The sequence below is a fragment of the Cavia porcellus genome, unplaced genomic scaffold (genome assembly GCF_034190915.1).
Source record: "Cavia porcellus strain 051 isolate PalLab524CR breed Dunkin Hartley unplaced genomic scaffold, mCavPor4.1 scaffold_28, whole genome shotgun sequence".
In the NCBI taxonomy this organism is placed as follows: domain Eukaryota; kingdom Metazoa; phylum Chordata; class Mammalia; order Rodentia; family Caviidae; genus Cavia; species Cavia porcellus.
Window position 1 is genome coordinate 5,805,728 of NW_026947511.1, and position 17,616 is coordinate 5,823,343.

A 17,616-nucleotide genomic window follows, 5' to 3' on the forward strand; every position below is an offset into this window, starting at 1 on the left:
ATTTTTTTTTTTTTTGTCTTTTTCCTTTTTATCAGTACTGGGGATCGAACTCACAACTGCCTGCTTGCAAGGCAGGCGCTTATGCCGCTGAGCTAAATCCCCAGCCCCTATCCCTTCATCAATTGATGGACATTGACACTGTTTTGCATTTCTTGGTTATTATTGAATAGTGCTGCATTAAACATGTAAGTATAGAAGTTTCTTCAACAGATTGACTTCATTTCCTTTAGATATATACCCAATAGTGGGATTACTAATTCTGTTTTTATTATTTATTTTTGAGGTATGGCGTTTCAATCCATGGTCTCAACACTGAGCTGTATCTTCAGTCCATTTTTTATTTATTTTGAGATAAGGGCTCACTAGGTCACTAAGTTTATTTGCCCAGGCTAGGTATGAACTTGTAGTTCTCCTGCTTCAGCCTTCCTTAGTGTTAGGATCACAAGCATATGCCACAACATCCAGCTGTTTTAACATTTTTGATTGCACAACATGTGCAAGGTTCCTTTTTCTCCACATCCTAGTCAATACTATTTTTTTAACAGTAGCCATACTAACTGGAGTAAGAAATTTCATTGTGGTTTTGATTAGCATTTCCCAGATTAGTTTTTAAACAATTTTATTTATTTAAAGAAAGACTAAACAAAACAGAAAAAGGGTAGAAATAATACATACTTTCAAAGTAAAAATAAATGGTAAGAAATCACTAGTTGATGATTACATATTATCCTCTTACAAATAGTTGTTCAAGTTACAAAAGTAAAGCATACAAAGTGGGGATTCAAATGAGACTGCCAACAGTTCAGTTCAGCTATCCAACAAAAACTTAGTAATATGGTTATCAATCCTATACACTTAAACATACATGCAGTTACTCGTACCTTCATTTATATTAAGATTAAACAAACCAAAGCAGGCTAAAAACACTCTGAACAAAGAATAATAGTATTGCTGGATTTCACATCATGACACTACGGAATCAGCACTGGATACTGTAGTGTCTTTTTTTTCTTCACAGTAGTTGTTCACTGCATCAAGCATTACAAGATCAGTTCTCGTGAACTTGATAGGTTGCAAGCATGCAGGAGTCTCAACATGTATTTCTATCCTTTCTATATTAGAGGGAGAAACAAAAGATAAAACATCTTCCTATAAACACATGAAACGAAAAAGTCATATAAAACCACAGTACAAGGTATTCTACAATGGTTACTGTGTTCTCTCTTGTTATTTTCAATAGAATTGTCTATATCATCAGACACAGTATAATTGAATATAGCAGTACATAACAATATTAATAAAACTTTGTAGGTAGTGTAAAACTTCAAAAACGGGTAATAATCAAACCAGAATGGGTATCGTAGTGAATTTTGTCATCTTCAGTGTAGTTGCTTATACTTTCAGACTTGATACTATCAATCATAACAGTTTTGAATAAAATCTGTCAATACCAAGCAGCAATCAAACCAGATTTAACTAAGATCAGTCCTGGTAAAATAGTGTAAGTTATACAGGGCTCCAGATTAAGTTAATAGGAAATTAAGGATGATTACTATACTACATCCTGTTATTTTTGGGATAGCTGTTTGTGCCCTCAGATCTAGTGCAAGTAGACAAACTGGGACAGAATATAATTATCTAAGCAGAGCGGTGTGAGTAATGTGGGTTTTAAATCCTGGTACACTATTAACAATATCCTCTGCCTTCTTTTTTAAGACTATTCCTCCCCTTTCACTCCCCCAGGTACTGTGCATTTTTGGGTCTCACCACCTCCTTCAGTTTTTAGATGGGGGGGGGCAACCTGCTATTTACCTAAGTGGTTCCAAACCTTCTCCCTCCTGGACTTGATCTCAAGTTGTATTCCTTTACCTATTAAAGCCTGTCTTTCCAACCTATCTGCAGGTGCTGGTTGAGTTGACCCTATTATTTTCTGGTTCCCTGTCACATAGAGCATTGTTTTCTCATATTTGATTTTCGGTCCGGAAACCCTTTTTCAGGTTAATTATATTTCCTATAAAGAGCGTCTTGGTGGACCCTACCTCCTGATCTACTCTGCCTGTTTCTCTTTTTTTTTTCTTTTTCGTTTCTTTTCTTTCTTTCTTTTTTAATCGGTACCGGGGATTGAACTCACGACCACCTGCTTGCAAGGCAGGTGCTTACGCCGCTGAGCTAAATCTCCAGGGCCGCCCCCCCCCCCCGCTTTTTTTTAAGTGTATCAAGGTCATCTATATTAGAGATTATAGCCAACCTTCTCTGCCTCATTTCTATTGTGCTCTTTTTCTGCCATTAGTTGTCTGCTTTTCTCCTTCATTATACTTTCTGTTCCATTCATTGGAGGCCTCTCTGCCACTGTTCCTGAAATCCTGGTACTTTCTCTCTCTAGAATGTCCTTCAGTATTCTCTGTAGGGTTGGATTGGTGGTCGTGAATTCCCCCAGTTTCTTTGTTTTGGAAGCATCTTGTTTCTCCATTAACTTCTAGGGACAATTTTACACCAATCCGGGTTGGAGGTTATTTTCTTTCAGGGCTTGGAATATTTCAAGCTCTTCTTGATTTGATGGTCAGTGTTAAGAAGTCTGCCGTGATTTTGATGGGTTTTCCTTTACAGGTGATCTGTTTCTTTTCTCTGGCAGCTTTTAATATTCTGTTTTTATATTGTACTTCTGAGATCTTGATTATTATTTGTTGGCTCTTGTTTTGGTTGTAGGTGGCCAGAGTTCGGTATGCCTCATACATCTGAATATCATTTCCTTTTCCTATGTTTGGGAAGTTTTCCTTATTTATTTCTGTGAATACCCTTGTAGTTCCTTTGTTTGTACCCCTGCTTCTTCAGTCACATTCTTTATTCTTAAGTTATTGATCCTCTTATCATCTTCTAGCCTTTGTATTATTACTGCCCGTTTCCTTGTTATTTTTAAGAAATTTTCCCTTCATGATCACACATTACAAACCTGTCTTCAAGTTTTGACAGTCTATTCTGAGTTTCTTCCAAGCAGTTTTTCCAGCTTTCAGTGGAGTTTTGTATTTCCTGGTAATCTCTTTGAACCTGCTTCATGTATTCCATGTTTTCTTTCCATTCTTCATTGAACATTTCTCTCCTTTTTTGTGTTCCTCCATTCTTCTATCTGTGTCTTGAGAGGTGCTTAGCATTTCTTTTATTATTCTACTTACATCTTGCTTTACTTGATTAAATATTTCACTTTTGAGTTTGTCTACGAGGTCCTGAAGATACCTCTTTATGCTCACTGATGCCTTGTCTGGTATTGCATGTTTGCTGCCCTCAGTCTATTTTGTATTTACCTCTCCTGGATCAATGTTCTCAGGGCTGCGGGCTGGGGACTTTTTCTTGTTTCTTCTTTTTGTTGTGTTTTTGATTTCTTCCATACAGGTGTATAGGAGGTCCCAGTCCCTTTCCTTGTTTGTTATGGTTCTTCTGATGCACGCTGGCTAGGTCTTTCTGCCCACTCCAGTGTGCTACTGAGGTGCAAACAGGGGTGGTGTATGCTGGCCCCTCCCCTCCAGGTCTGTCAACCTGCTGAGGCCTTCACTGCATTAGTGTGCGCCATGTGTAGGGAATTGGTTTGGGACAATTTATTGGGTCTCAGCCAGGGGTATGACCCAGGCTAAGCATACTACACCAATCTCATCTGGGAAGGGAACAACTGCCTGAAGTCACTGCTGTTCCTTGTTCCTGCCCGAATACAACATGTTGTCAAGTTGCTTACCACTTTTCCATGGGAGGGTCTTATTCCCAGCACTCACCACAGGTCAATGCAGGTCCCTTACTGGCTCCATTCTCTGTTGGGCTTGCCAACCTCTGACTTCAGTGGGACTGCATGAAGCGGCGGGAATTCAGGCGGCTTGATGAGTCGCTACCACGCGAGGTCAGGCACTGCAGCAAGAGCACCAAATCTTAGCTGTTCCAATAGTAGCTCCGGGACTGCATGTTTGACTGGTTTTTTCCCCCTTTAGTTTCTTCCTGGGTTGAGAGGATTCATCCCCCTCTGTCTGGGTCTCCCCACGATGTTTTATCTCGGCATCTGAGTTGTGTGTCTCAGGGAGTCTCTGTATTCTGCTCTTATCTATCCACCATCTTTTCCCCCGAGGATTAGTTTTAACTTTTTTTATATACACCTGTTGACCACTTATACATCTTCCTTTGAAATATGCCTGTTTTTATCTGTGTCTTGTAACACTGTTAATCAATTCTTTGTGGAACTACTCTTGTCCGTGTCTTTTCTCACTGTACTCTTCTGGTATTCCTCTTTGTTTTTTGTTTGTTTTGTTTTGTTTTGCATGCTAGACAAGTGCTGTAAGTTACACTCCCAACCTGATACCCAATTTTGATAGGACAGTACTGGGGACAGCAACTCACTTACATACGCAACTTTTCTATCTTAAAAACAGGGCCTGATATCTCCAGAGTAACTGTGTCTACTGAGCATGGCTCACTGAACATGGCTCAGTACTCCTATTTTTGATTTCCACTAGTTCATTCTCTTCTAACCAACCTTTAAGTGTTGCTATTTCTGAGGGAACCAGAAATAATTTGAGTTGAACATTGGGTCAGTTGTATAATCTTTCTAAAGGGACAATTACATGTGAAAGATAAATTCAATGAGAAATAGACCAAATCTATCATAGGCAGTATCAGGAACTATTTTGGGTTCTACCAACTCAGTAGTAAATACAGTGTTTCTGATAGGAGTTTACACTATAGTACAAGCAACAACTGTGTAAAACAATGTCATATGGTGATAAATAATAGATATTAGAACAAAATATGAAGAATAAAGTCACATGAATACAAGATAAATGTTTAGATAAAAGTTCTCCTTTGAGAAAGTGACTTTAAGCAGAGATCTGAATCAAATGAAAAGTAAGCCATGCAAAAAGAATGAAAAGCAAGAATGTAAGACTAGGTAGACTAGAGGTTAAGAAACAAGAAATGGCAAGAAGTTTATATGTGTATAAAATGGTTAAGTTTGGGCTCGCAATGTACCTCAGTGGTAGAATGCTTAGGTAGTATGTGCCAGGTCCTGGATTCAATTCCCAGTACCACAAAGAAAAAAAAATGTTTAAGTGGTTCTTGAAACTGGAGACATGGGCAGAGATCAGATCAATTAGGGCTTCTTAGGCTCAGAGAAAGAGTTTAGATTTTTATTATGAGGAATGCCATTAGAGGACCTTGAGCAAGGAAATGAAAGCATTTGATTTATACTTTTAAAACACTAAGATATGTCGGCTAAGTAAAGATTTGATGAGGCATGTTCAGTTTGTTTTCTTTAATATTTTGTAATGCTGGGGATTGAACCCAGGGACTTGCACATGTTAAGCAAGTACTCTACCGCTAAGCTACATTCCAAGCTCATCTTTACTTTTCAAGGATTCATGTAGTTTTAAAAATCAAATCAGATGGGCGAGGGATTCAGCTCAGTAACATAAGCACCTGGCTGGCAAGTGTGAGGTCGTCAGTTCGATCCCCGGTACCAATAAATAGATAATAATCAAGTCAGGAGATACATAACAAAGTAATATGGCTTTAAGTTACCGAGATACAATTGGAGGTGATGGTATAGTTCTAGAGTAAATATTAACTGACGTTACACTTTATCAGTTTTCTCGCCTATAATGTAGGAAAAAGGGTTTTGTTAATTGTGTTAGAAGGCTCTTTATATATAGGACGTGCCTTGTAAACTTTTAGATTGTGTACAGATACAATCATTAAGTAGTTGGAGTTAGACATGAAAACAGGCATGTCACACATTCTGAGAAACTGCATGGGGGTAGCCAGGGCAAAAAAATTGTACAGGATTACAGAGACGAAATATTAGAGTTGAAGGCTTAAGCAAAAAACATCAACTAGAAATACCCCTGCTCCTTTAGTACCCACTCAACTGCTTGTTGGTTCCCGAATCTTCTGTCTCTTCTGCACTCAATTTTCCCTTATCCTAAACAATTTTCTGGAATCCTGCCGTAATCTTGATTTTCTATTCCCCCCCCCCCCCCCGGCAAAAGCCTTTTCCGGACCATTTCCGGGTGGTTTTCACACCAAAATGTGAACTACGCTTGGCGAGTGGCTAGTGAGCTAGACAATATTCCTGTCGGACATCCTCACCTGCATAGTAGTGCATCTTTCCTAAAGAATCGCCCTTTGCGGGTGTGCAAATATCCGCCAGTGTGTGAGATGCCAACCACGGTCCGGAACCATCATCAAACACTGTATACAAGGAAATAGGCGTTCCAGTCACTAGACGGCTTGATGTCACAGCGGCAGTTAAAGGTATTCAGCAGCACCCAGTTTTGCACAGAAAAAAGGCCGGTAACCTTTCACTGTTCTCAGGGGAGTGGCTCCAGACAAAAGCACTCATCACACCAAATCTCGCGTAGCTTCGATATGGGCCGGTGGGGAACTCGAGTTATCGCGAGACCACAGGGTAACCCGCGAAGGAGAAGCGCGCGGTTTTTCTGTGGCTCAGAGTTTGGTCAGAACGGTGGGCCGCCTGCCTCTGTGAGGGTAGTTGTTTCGCGGCCTTGCAGGTACCAAGAAGAGTCGACTCGGTGAGCGTGAAGCCATGCCTGCGGAGCAGCCCGCGAGCAGCGGCGGTGAGTGACGAGAACCTTCTTTCGGGCGGGATTGGGCAGCATGGAGGCTGCGGCGGAGCTTGCGGGAGGGAGCCGGAGCCGACAAGCAGTGGTACTGAGGTGGGTTGAGAAGCTGTGGGCTGTGAGGGGAGGCTGCCTAGCAGCTCACCTGTTTGCCTAGCATGGAGCGTTTTTGCAGGGAGGTGCGTTTTCCCGAGCGTCCCCATTTATAAACTGGGTTTCAGAAAATTGGTGACGATGCGGATACCTAGCGTCTTCTATGAGATGATGCTAACGCCCCGTGGGTCTTAAGATTCTTGCTTTAAGTGTATCGAGGTTGAGAAATTGATAACTTTGAAAACTACAGTTTAAAACTATTTTGCCCTCTTAGGGTCCCTAGCTGCAGAAATGGTTGAACAACCAGAGACTGCCGTGATTACCCCAGCTATGCTAGAGGAGGAAGAACAGCTTGAAGCCGCAGGACTTGAAAGAGAGCGGAAGATGCTAGAAAAGGTAATTTAGGAACGAGTTGAATATTGTTAATTTATGATCTGACCTGAGGTTTCCCCGAAGACATGCTTTGTGTTCTTTTCTGTTTAATTGGAGCTTTTGTAAACTTTAAACAGCTTTTGTACTTATCCTTAGTGAATATTTACAGATGCAATCGTTGAGAAGTCTTCAAACGTGCTTTGAGTATGGGTTCTGTGAGTCTTGAAATAAAGCGATTTCTTTAGTGAGCGTTTCAAATTGCTTGTTTGACCATTATGGTTTTTTCATAGTTGGTACAGAATGCTTTCCTTTCTTATCCTTATTTCCTTTTTAAAGCACTACCTTAATGGTATTCTTTTTGGCAAACTGATCTTTAACACCTGTAGTCCCAATGTGCTAGACAGAAGGAAGAAGTGAATATTAATGAGAGATTGGGCTGGAATCCAGGTCTGGTGACGCCTTCCTACTTAGGTGGTTTTTTACCTAAGTGATCAATTTGGGTTTTGTTTGTTTGTTTTTATTTTTGAAACAGAATCTTGCTTTGTAGTTTAGGCTGGCCTTACACTATGTAGCCAGGCTGACCTCAGCTGTGCTCTTGCCTCAGAGACTCAGAGTGAAGGCATCACTTTGTTTCTTGAAGGGCTTATTACTTCTTACTTTCTATGTAGGCTATGCACCTAAAACATAGGAGACGATTAGTAGGTATTTATTGATTAGCTAATGATGATAAAGTAATTTTTTATAATTACCGTGTTCTACACAAAATTATGAAAATAATAAGTATAATTACTAGCCCTATAACTAGGTAACTTGTAAAATACAGGTCCTGGGGCCAATGTCCATAATAAAATGAGCTTCAGAGGTGGTCTTTTTATATGTAGATATTGAGAGATTTGATGAGTTTTGCACTTGAGTCATATAAAAAGTTACTGCCTAGATGACTAGAAAATTCTTACAATAACTTTCACAGATACCTTATAGTAGCTTCCTTCAATTCCTTGATGAAAAGCCTTTAACTTTTGTGGAAAGCCTGGAGAATGACTTTGTGATTCAGTTATTTTGTATGACTTTTGACCTGCATTTCCTTTTAAAAGCAGCCTTTGTGAGGTTTGATGTGGGGAGGAGGAAGGTTAAAGTTGATCAGGTTTCCTGGAAAGGTAAAAAGTGATTCATGCAGTACAGTTTGTGTATGAACTAAAATATAACTTCAAAACAACTGGAACTGGTGTTAAAACATATTGGGATAGACAGTGGAGATTGCAGCCCTCAGTGTTCTTTTGGCATACTGGTGAATTTTAACCACTAACACCTGTTTAAGTCACTGCTTTTTTCACAGGTAGAGTTACCATTTGCTATTGTAAACTGCTGAATCAGAGAGAAATGTTACATGCATATATAATCCCAACATCTTGAGAGGCTGTTACAGTAGGATGGCAATTCGAGCCCAGTCTAGGCATTGTAGCTGCTTAGTAAGATCTTGTCTTAAAATAAAAAGGAACTAGGACTATAGCTAGGTCAGGAGGCAGGCCCTACCTTCAATCCCCAGTGACACAATAATGATGGTTATGATCATGATGCTAGGAAAGTCTTGAAATAATGCACATTGGATTTTAAGACTAACCATTGGTATAGCTTGATTATATATTATTCCATAATGGTATCTTAAAGCTTTAATTGCTTTTAACATAAATGGTAATTTATCTTGAACAGGATTTAAAGTACTTATGACTGTATCTAAATTAAATCCCAAATATAGTAAGGATTTCATTCCTCAACTCTTAGTTTTGGGGGGTTTTTTTTGGCTTTTTCCTTTTTATCAGTGCCGGAGATCGAACTCACGACTCCCTGCTTGCAAGGCAGGTGCTTAATGCCGCTGAGCTAAATCTCCACCCCCACCCCCAACTCTTAGTTTTGACAGTACCTGATTTGCTTAATTGCCCAGGCTGGTGGTCTTGAACTTATGATCCTCTTGCCTTAGTCTTCTAGAGTGCTGGGATTGTAAGCACATGCCACCACACCTGATGACTAATTTATTTTTTGACATTTAACTTTTCTGTAGTGAGCATATGTTACTTCCTTAGGTATTTAACAGTTGTCATTGGTTTTGTAATAGAAATTACATTGAAAGAAAATTAGAGCAGGGCTGGGGATTTAGCTCAGCGGCATAAGCACCTGCCTTGCAAGCAGGCGGTCGTGAGTTCAATCCCCGGTACCGATAAAAATGAAAAAGACAAAAAAAAAAAAAAAAGAAAAAGAAAATTAGAGCAACATTTAGGAAAACTTAAGTCTGTAAGAGTAATATCTTAGACTTCACAAGTGAAATTAGCAAAAACCACCCAATGTATAGTTTACAAAGTGGAGGAGGGACATTATTTAGAATTTAGAAATAAATTCCTTTCTTCCCATCATCCATTCCTTCTCCTAGGGGTACAGCTTGGCCTGGCACATGCTAGGCAAATGCCCTAAGATTCCTCTAATTTGAAACCATCAATTACAAGAAGGGACCATTAGGGATTCATTTAAGGGATTCACTTTGTTTCTTGCCTTTTCATTCTTTGGGTTGAAAAGTCAGTGACTTGGTTTAGTTGAAAAGTGAGATAGTAGGAATCTGTCACAGAGCAGCTGAATAACCTTAACGTTAACAAAAAGATTCTCTAGACTATGTAAAATGAGAAATATGTATCACTGCGTCTGTAAAGATCTCTTTAATTCTATATTAGGATTTTTAGTTCAGTTATAGAGGCTTTATTAATGTAGGAATTTATACCATAATTGGTAAATTTTTGCCTCACATATGTATCCTTTAGACAGTACAGATGTCTCTTTCCTGAAATCTGACTTTCCAGATTTTAATAATTCTTTGTGAAGTTTTGAGGGCATATGAGTCTGCTATGTAATTTAGTATTAAATATAAGCCCTGTTTTGATGAGACAGATTTTAGTAAATCGTTCAAGCTGGGCTTAAGCTTGTGGTCCTCCCTGCCTTAGCCTTCAAAGTAGCTGGAATTATAGGCATCTGCCACCATGCATGGCTTGTGTGTCTTTTAATACTTAGTATTTTCAGATTATTGTTGTCATTTCATCTGTAGTAAAAGATCAGTCTTCCTGTGTTCCTCTACTCAGGAATTTATGACTTTGTGGATTAGGTGAGTATATATATGTGTTTTTTGATAGGTATTAAGGAGTTTACATTTACTTACATTTAAAAGGGAAAATCCTATAGTTCTCAATTCTGCATATCATTAAGTCATTGATTTCTCTATCTTTGTCCTGGTCTAAAATTAGAGTATTTATATGCATACATAGACACATCCTTCTTTAGGAGAAAATTGTAAGTTACGTATACCATAGCTTTAAAAGATAAATTAAATTCTCACTTGACTTACTTTAGCCTACTGTAATGATTTTCATAGAATTTTCCATTAAAAATAGAAAATTTATATTTTCTATTTTGTGCCTTCTATTACTCTTTCAAGCTATTTCCTTCTTTTTGTTCTGTTTTTTAAACACTAAACTCTCTTTAGTAAATTAATCTTGTAAGAATCTTTTTTCATTTTTTTAGAAAGTATTTTAAACCCAAAGAGTGTTTGTTTGTTTAGCCATTTTTATTAAGCTTTATGCAGAAACAACCCCAGTCTACCCAAGTAATTATGGGGAATTTCTCTTTGTTTAGGCACGCCTGTCTTGGGACAGAGAGTCCACAGAAATTCGGTATCGAAGACTTCAACATTTGCTTGAAAAGAGCAATATCTACTCCAAATTTTTATTGACTAAAATGGAGCAGCAGCAGTTAGAGGTATGTATATGTAATTAATTATAGCTAGGAGCTTAAAAATGTTTTAAAAACACTTTTATCGAGTTATAAATTATACACAGTAAAAAGTGTAGATTTCAAGTTTATACTTTGGTCTACATATTCACTGGCGAACCTATGTACCCGGGCTATAGCAGGCTGTTACTAACCCTAAAAGGTTTAGCATCACTGGTATAAACCCACCACTGTAATCAAGATAATAATGTACATTTCCATTCCAAAAAGAAAGTTCTTTTGTGCTATTAGTGAACATCAGGAATCATTTGATCTGCTTTTTGATCAGTATTGCTTATTAGAGTTTTACATAAGTAGTCATGGTATTGCGGTATTATGAAATATGTATTTGGTCTTGTCACTGCTCCTGGTATATAATTTCTAAAATCTTTGAATTCTCCAAAGCGGTACCTCTCCTTGTGTGCTAATGAGTTAGATGGTGGCTGGGAGTTCCTAGGTGGTTTTACAAGGTCTGTGTGGGGAAAAGTGCTGAAGATAAGACTGATCACTGATTGAATGAATATGTAATGAAGCCTAATTTAAAAGTCCCAGAAAAAAACAGATTTTGGAGTTTCTGGTTAATGAACAGTTGGAGGGTTCTGCAGAGTGACTTTCTTGGAGAGTGTTCAGCAGTATCCTTTGTAACTAATCAATAAAAAGGAAAGTATTTCTTTTGAGTCGTGACCTGCTGTATCTAGCAAGTTAACCCAATGAAGGGAAGTGATGTGTGAACCCCAATTGTAATCAGGAGCTCAGTTAAGCAACTCAGAGGCTAGTGATTTTGCAATCTAAAGTGGCGAGAGGGACAGTTTAGGAACTGATTGAGAATAGAAGAAACTGAGTCTTTTTTTCCTCAATATTTGTACAAGTATGCATTCCTTTTGTGTCTTTTAAAATTATTTTTGAGATTTGCTCATTACCCATTTATCAGTCTTTATTCCTGAGGAACATTTCATTTTTTAAAATAGCATTTTACTTTCATTTTAAAGAGATGAAACCAAACTAGATAAGCTTTCAAAACAAGCTGATAGGAAATTAACAATAGTCATTATATTGCATATTTTTATCTTCAAAGTAGTTGCTCAGATTATAAAATACGGGCAGGCAAAACCAATCAAACAATATAAGCAATCACAGCTTTCCATCAACTAATAGAATCGATCATAGCTATCTGTGTGTGTGTGTGTGTGTGTGTGTGTGTGTGTGTTTCATTCCCTTTCACAAAATCTATTGTACTTTTTGGGTCTCATTTACTCTTTCAAATACATAAGTATTAAAATAAATATTAAATCTTCTGGAAGACAAAGTAGGTAGAAATCTTGATGACACCAGGGGTAAGGCAAAGAGTTCGTGCTCAAAAACCAAACTACACAGGAAGTGTTTCACAAAATCAACAACTGGGATCTCATTATAAAAAGTTTTTGCATGTCAGAAGAAATCTCCAACAGTGGGAAAAGAAAACTCACAAATTGGGAGAAAATCTAGCCAACTGTCCCTCAGACAAAGAACTTATAAAGAATTAAAATTCAAAGACCCAATCTAAAAATGAGATAAATACATACTTCTCAGACAAAGAAATACAAATGGCAAGCAAATACATGAAAAAAATGTTCAAAGTCGTTGGTCATTTGAGAAATGCAAATTAAAACTACACTGAGATTCCATCTCACCCTAGAAAGAATGGCTGTCATCAAGAACTCAACTAATAGCAAGTGGTAGGTGGCTGTAAAGAAAATGGAACCCGTGTGCACTGTTGGTGGGCATGTAGACTAGTATAACCACTGGAAATCAGTGTATGGATTTCTTTTTAAAACTATGATTAGAGATCCCATTTGACCTAGCTATTTCCCTTCTGGGTATTTTCCCAGAATAATAGTAAACATCATACCACAGGGATATATGTGCACCTGTGTTTATAGTAGCACACTTTGTAATGCTGAATCTTGGAAATATCCCAAATGCTTTTCAACTGAGGAATGGATAAAAAGAAAGATGTATTTTTTTACAATGGATTATTACTCAGCTATAATTGAAATTTTTATAGGTAAATGGATACAACTTGAGACCATTCTGATAAGTGAAATAAATAAGACTTCCATGTATAAACATTGTATTGCCTCTCGTGTAAAAATGGCATTTTAAAAATTTATTTGTTTATTTATTTTTGTTACTGAGGATCAAACTCACAACTTTGGGCTTGCCAGGCAGTTGTTTTGCTGCTGAGCTATAAAAATAGCATTTTAAGTTCTGTTTATGGTATTGAGATATAATTGGAATATACTAAACCACACATACTTATGTGTACAGTTGTATGTTTTGACATGGATGAAATTGAGAAGCTACCACAATTGTAGTGGACATTTTTAAATGATTTCTTGCTGCCTGCTTTTACCTCTTTCAGCCCCAAATAGCTACTGACCTGTTTTCTGTTACTACACGTTCATTTGTATTTTCCATTGGTGACATTCATTTAACTTTTATGTATCTTAAATTACTCATTTTCTCTCTCTTTTTTTTTTTTTTTTTTTTTTTTTTTTGGGGTACCAGGGATTGAACTCACAACCTCGTGCTTACAAGGCAGGCATTTATGCCTCCAAATAAATCCCTGGCCCTTTCTTTCATTTTTGAAAGATATGTTCATTGAATAAAGAATTTTTTTCTGAACTGGGCTTGGCATTGCATTCCTATAATCCTAGCTACTGTGGAAGCTGAGGCTTGAACACAAATTCAAGGTCAATCTGGGCAATTTAGGGAGACACTGTTTCAAATTAAAATTTACAAGAACTGGGTGAAGTTCAGTGGTAAGGCAGTTGCCTACCATGTATAAGGCCCTGGGCTTCATTCCCTGTTGTGTCCCCAAAATGCCCTTCTGTAATTTTTTTTTTTTTTTGGATACAAGGTCATCTTAGGTAGTTTAGGCTGGCCTTGAACTCTGTGTAACCCAGGCTGGCCTCCAACTCCCCATGATTGTCCTGCCTCTATCTAGTGAGTGCTGGGATCATAGGTGCACCACCACACTCTGTAATTATTTTTCTTGAAATGTAAGGTTATCCACTACCCTCTGTTTATTATTTCTGACAAGCCTAAGTCCTTAAAATGCTTTTAAGATTCGTAGCAATTTCACTGTTAGCACAACCCAATTAGGTTTTAGACTTCCCAGTGTTTTTTTGCCTTTCAGCTTTTTCCCTGGCTGTTTCGTACCCCGAGATGATTGTAAAACATGCCTTGGCTTAACTACTGATCTCTTTTATCTTTCTTTCTTTTTTTTTTTTTTTTTTTTTTTTTTGTTTTGTTTTGTTTTTGGTGCTAGGTATCAAACCCAGGACTTTGTGCTTGCCAGGTAGGCACTTGTGCCACTGAGCTAAATCCCTATCCCTTAAATGTTAATCTCAAGGCCGGGGATTTAGCTCAGCAGTATAAGCACCTGCCTGGCAAGCAAGCGCAAGGTCGCAAGTTCAGTCCCCGGTATCAAAAAAAAAAAAAAGTTAATCTCAATGAGATCTGAAGTGCTCTGCCAACCTTAAATGAAATTACTAATTCCTATTATTATGTGTTACACACACACACACACACACACACACACACACACACACACACACAAGGGTTGAACCCAAGACCTTGACACTGAGCTGCATCCCTAGCTAGCCCTTTTTAAAATTTTGAGACAGGGTCTTGCCAAGTTTTGCAGGCTTTGCCAAACTTGTGATTCTTTTGCCTTAGCTTCCTAGAGTCCTGGGACTTTGAAATTACTGTTGATCCCATTTTCCTTATGTTCTTCCTATTGCACTTATCATTGTGTTTGTTACTCTCTTACCACTAAAATGTATGAAAATTTAAAGACTTGTGCAAATTGAAAGACTACAATAAAGCCCTATATCCTCATCACCTAATAACAGTTATTAATTGAGATTTTGCCACATTTATCCCCTTTTTCCTTTTTTGGAACTCCTTTTAAAATGTTTGTGTTGTAAAATAAAACCCAAAACAAGCATGTGCCTGATGAGTTATAAATCAGATATTTTAATCACATCTTCGAAAAAGTGAGTTGTATTCTTTGTGTCTTAAAATTTAAGATACATCTATAACAGCTTTTCATATAGGAATAACTTTATCTCTCCTGAATATTCTGCTTAATGCCTTATACTTAGAACTTTCTACTTTCCCTGAAGGACTATGAAGTATTCCTTTTGCCTAATCTGTTGGGAGCATAGCAGATTGCTACTGTACCTACTTCTATCTAGCTGTTTTCCTGCAGTTGCTCTCCTTACACTCAATGCCTTATCCCTACCTAGCCTAAAGTCTTGAGACTGACTGTAGCTTTCTTTTGTGCAGCTTCATCTTTGGTCCCTGACATAGGAAATACTAGCAGCTTTCAGTTTCAATTCTGTTTCTTCAGTGCAAAGACATTTGGCTTCTTTTTGGATTCTCCCAGCTTTACTTGTTCTTCCCTTTAGGTAGTAAGCGGGTGGTTAGAAGAACTGATCTTATTTCCCTTATATCATGTTCACTGTCTTTTTGAAAACTGTTTAAAAGTATTTTATCTGGATGCTGCTTATGATAGAAAGATAAATCTCTGTTCCCAGTTAATCCATGAAGACTTGAGGCACCAGTTTTTTTAGCCAAGTATTTTTCATTGTGAACATAGTTTTTTGAGAGTTGAGGGGCATGTTTTATATGTCATGTTTCCCATTAAGATACTAAGAAGCAGTTTATCTTACAGGAACAGAAGAAGAAAGAGAGATTGGAGAGAAAAAAGGAATCTCTAAAAGTTACAAAGGTAATACCACAAACTAGAATTACTATGATTTTAGTGCTAGACATTGAATCCTGTGCATAGCAGACATGTGCTCTGCTACTCAACCATACCTCCAGGTCTTGCATATGTATGTTACATTATCTTAATGATTGAAGAAATTCTATTGTGTTCTTTTGATTGATCAACTATTTTTTACTTCATTTGCATACCTTTGTTACAAGCTCCATAGATATGTTTAAAATTTGTTTCTTAATATTTATAAGAAATGTAAGGAAGGGCTGGGGATTTAGCTCAGCAGCGTAAGCACCTCCCTTGCAAGCAGGTGGTCGTGAGTTCAATCGCCAGTACCGATTAAAATGTAAGGAAAGCCAAAGTTTGACTCCTCCATGTTCTAATTTTGTGGACTATTAAATTTGATTGACTTGGAAAGAAACTATGAATTTTGTATCTCAAGATGTAATTAGCCAGCTCTTCTGGAGACCATAATACATAGTTGTGCTAATGAAAAAAGAAAGAGTGCATTTGTTAGGGTCTTCCTTTACATTAGATGTTCTGTGTATACCTTCTGAATTCTTAAAACAACTTTATATATGCATTTACACATGTAAATAAGCTGATGGGAGGAGACAATTATGTTCATTTTTTAAAATACTACTCTGTTATACACAGGTTCTGTAATTAAGAATTTGTCTGCCTGCTGAAGTGTAACACCAGTCAATATTACTGGTGCTTTCTGAGTCATTCACAGACATGCTTATGTGCAGAGCATCATAACTTTTAGCCTCCTGACACATTCATGATAGCTGATGTCAAACACAGCAGGCTCTGCCTTGTTTCAGCTTTTATACTGTGAACATGTCTTTTACCTGATCTATTTGTATTCGTTCTTACCAATAATTTTTGCTATACAAAAATGATCTCCAACCATGTACAAAAGTGCTGGTCTACTGACCAGTGTTTCTAAGTGGAGAATGACTGTGATGCACCTTATGGAGAAAATAGATTAAATAAGTTTTACTGGCATGAATTATAGTGCTGTTGACCAGGTTCAGTATTAAACCCCCTATATATTCATCAGGTATCTTTAAACAGAAACTAATTAAGCAGTTCTGTATTGGTTGGTTGATGAAAATGTAACCAGGCACCTGTTACAACTGCATGAACCTAAGCTTATATTTTTTATTTAGAGGGAGTGATTATAGACGTTATAGAGCCTACCTAGTGCAAATAATGACAATTGACTACATCTTGTTGAAAACCACACAAAATGATAAATAATAACATTAGAATCTATACTAACTGCCTTTGTAAAAGGCAGTCTCAAGTTGCCAATGGGAAAAATAGGTAGAGGATTACTGAATTGAAATTTAGTATGAATCTTAGTGTAAGACTTAAAGTATCTGATAAAGAATTTTGCAGGTCATTTTGCAAAAAAGTTACTAAAAACTGATATTTGACTCATTTTCTAGTTGCAGAGTTAATCTTTTTGATTTCTGAAGAACTTTATAAGATTATTTATTGGGTTAACCATTTACAACATAATTCTTTAACCTGTTCACTTACAATATAGTTCTTACTTTGACCCACCTATCCAGGATTTTTTTGTTCCTCTACTTCACCTTTTATTTTAAATAAAAGTCATTAAGATCTATTCTCCCATGATTCTTTTTTTGGATTCTATTTTAATCTTGAAACTTGTAAGTTTTAGCTTTTTTTGTTTGCTTGTTTGTTTGTTTGTTTTTTGGTGGTGGTAAGAATTGAATCCAAGCTCTACACTGAGCTATAGCCCCAAACCACTTTTTACTATTTTTATTTCAAGATAGGGTCTTATGAAGCTGTCCTGTTGCTTCAGGTTACCAGAGTGCTGGGATGGTGGGTGTGTACCACTATGCACAACAACATCTATTCTTCTTTTTTTTTTTTTTTTTTTTTTTTAGTGCTGGGGATCGAACTCACGACTGTCTGCTTGCAAGGCAGGCA

The 17,616-nt window shown here is 37.4% G+C and overlaps 1 protein-coding gene and 1 long non-coding RNA gene across 4 annotated transcripts in view; one reads left to right on the forward strand and one right to left on the reverse strand.

Moving 5' to 3' along the window:
• Nucleotides 1-602: 602 nt before the first annotated feature.
• LOC134473802 (uncharacterized) lies at nt 603-6,376 on the reverse strand. 2 transcript variants are annotated; one of them, XR_010044230.1, is made up of 3 exons: nt 6,118-6,376; nt 3,762-3,891; nt 603-1,112 (listed from the first exon to the last, which is right to left on the reverse strand). It is a non-coding gene; the product is annotated as an uncharacterized LOC134473802 (long non-coding RNA). The 2 variants fall into 2 exon arrangements; XR_010044229.1 differs by having other exon boundaries at nt 3,725-3,891.
• Nucleotides 6,377-6,412: 36 nt separating this feature from the next.
• The window catches only part of Hells (helicase, lymphoid specific), a 41,135-nt gene continuing 29,931 nt past the window's right edge, over nt 6,413-17,616 (forward strand). Inside the window, exons 1-4 of one of the 2 annotated variants that reach the window (XM_003462397.5) lie at nt 6,413-6,605; nt 6,976-7,097; nt 10,746-10,868; nt 15,601-15,657. In XM_003462397.5, the coding sequence (XP_003462445.1) occupies nt 6,575-6,605; nt 6,976-7,097; nt 10,746-10,868; nt 15,601-15,657 (333 nt within the window). In that variant the 5' untranslated portion in view covers nt 6,413-6,574. Of the gene's footprint in view, nt 6,606-6,975; nt 7,098-10,745; nt 10,869-15,600; nt 15,658-17,616 lie in introns of those variants that run through there. The other variant, XM_063239395.1, reaches the window with a different exon arrangement.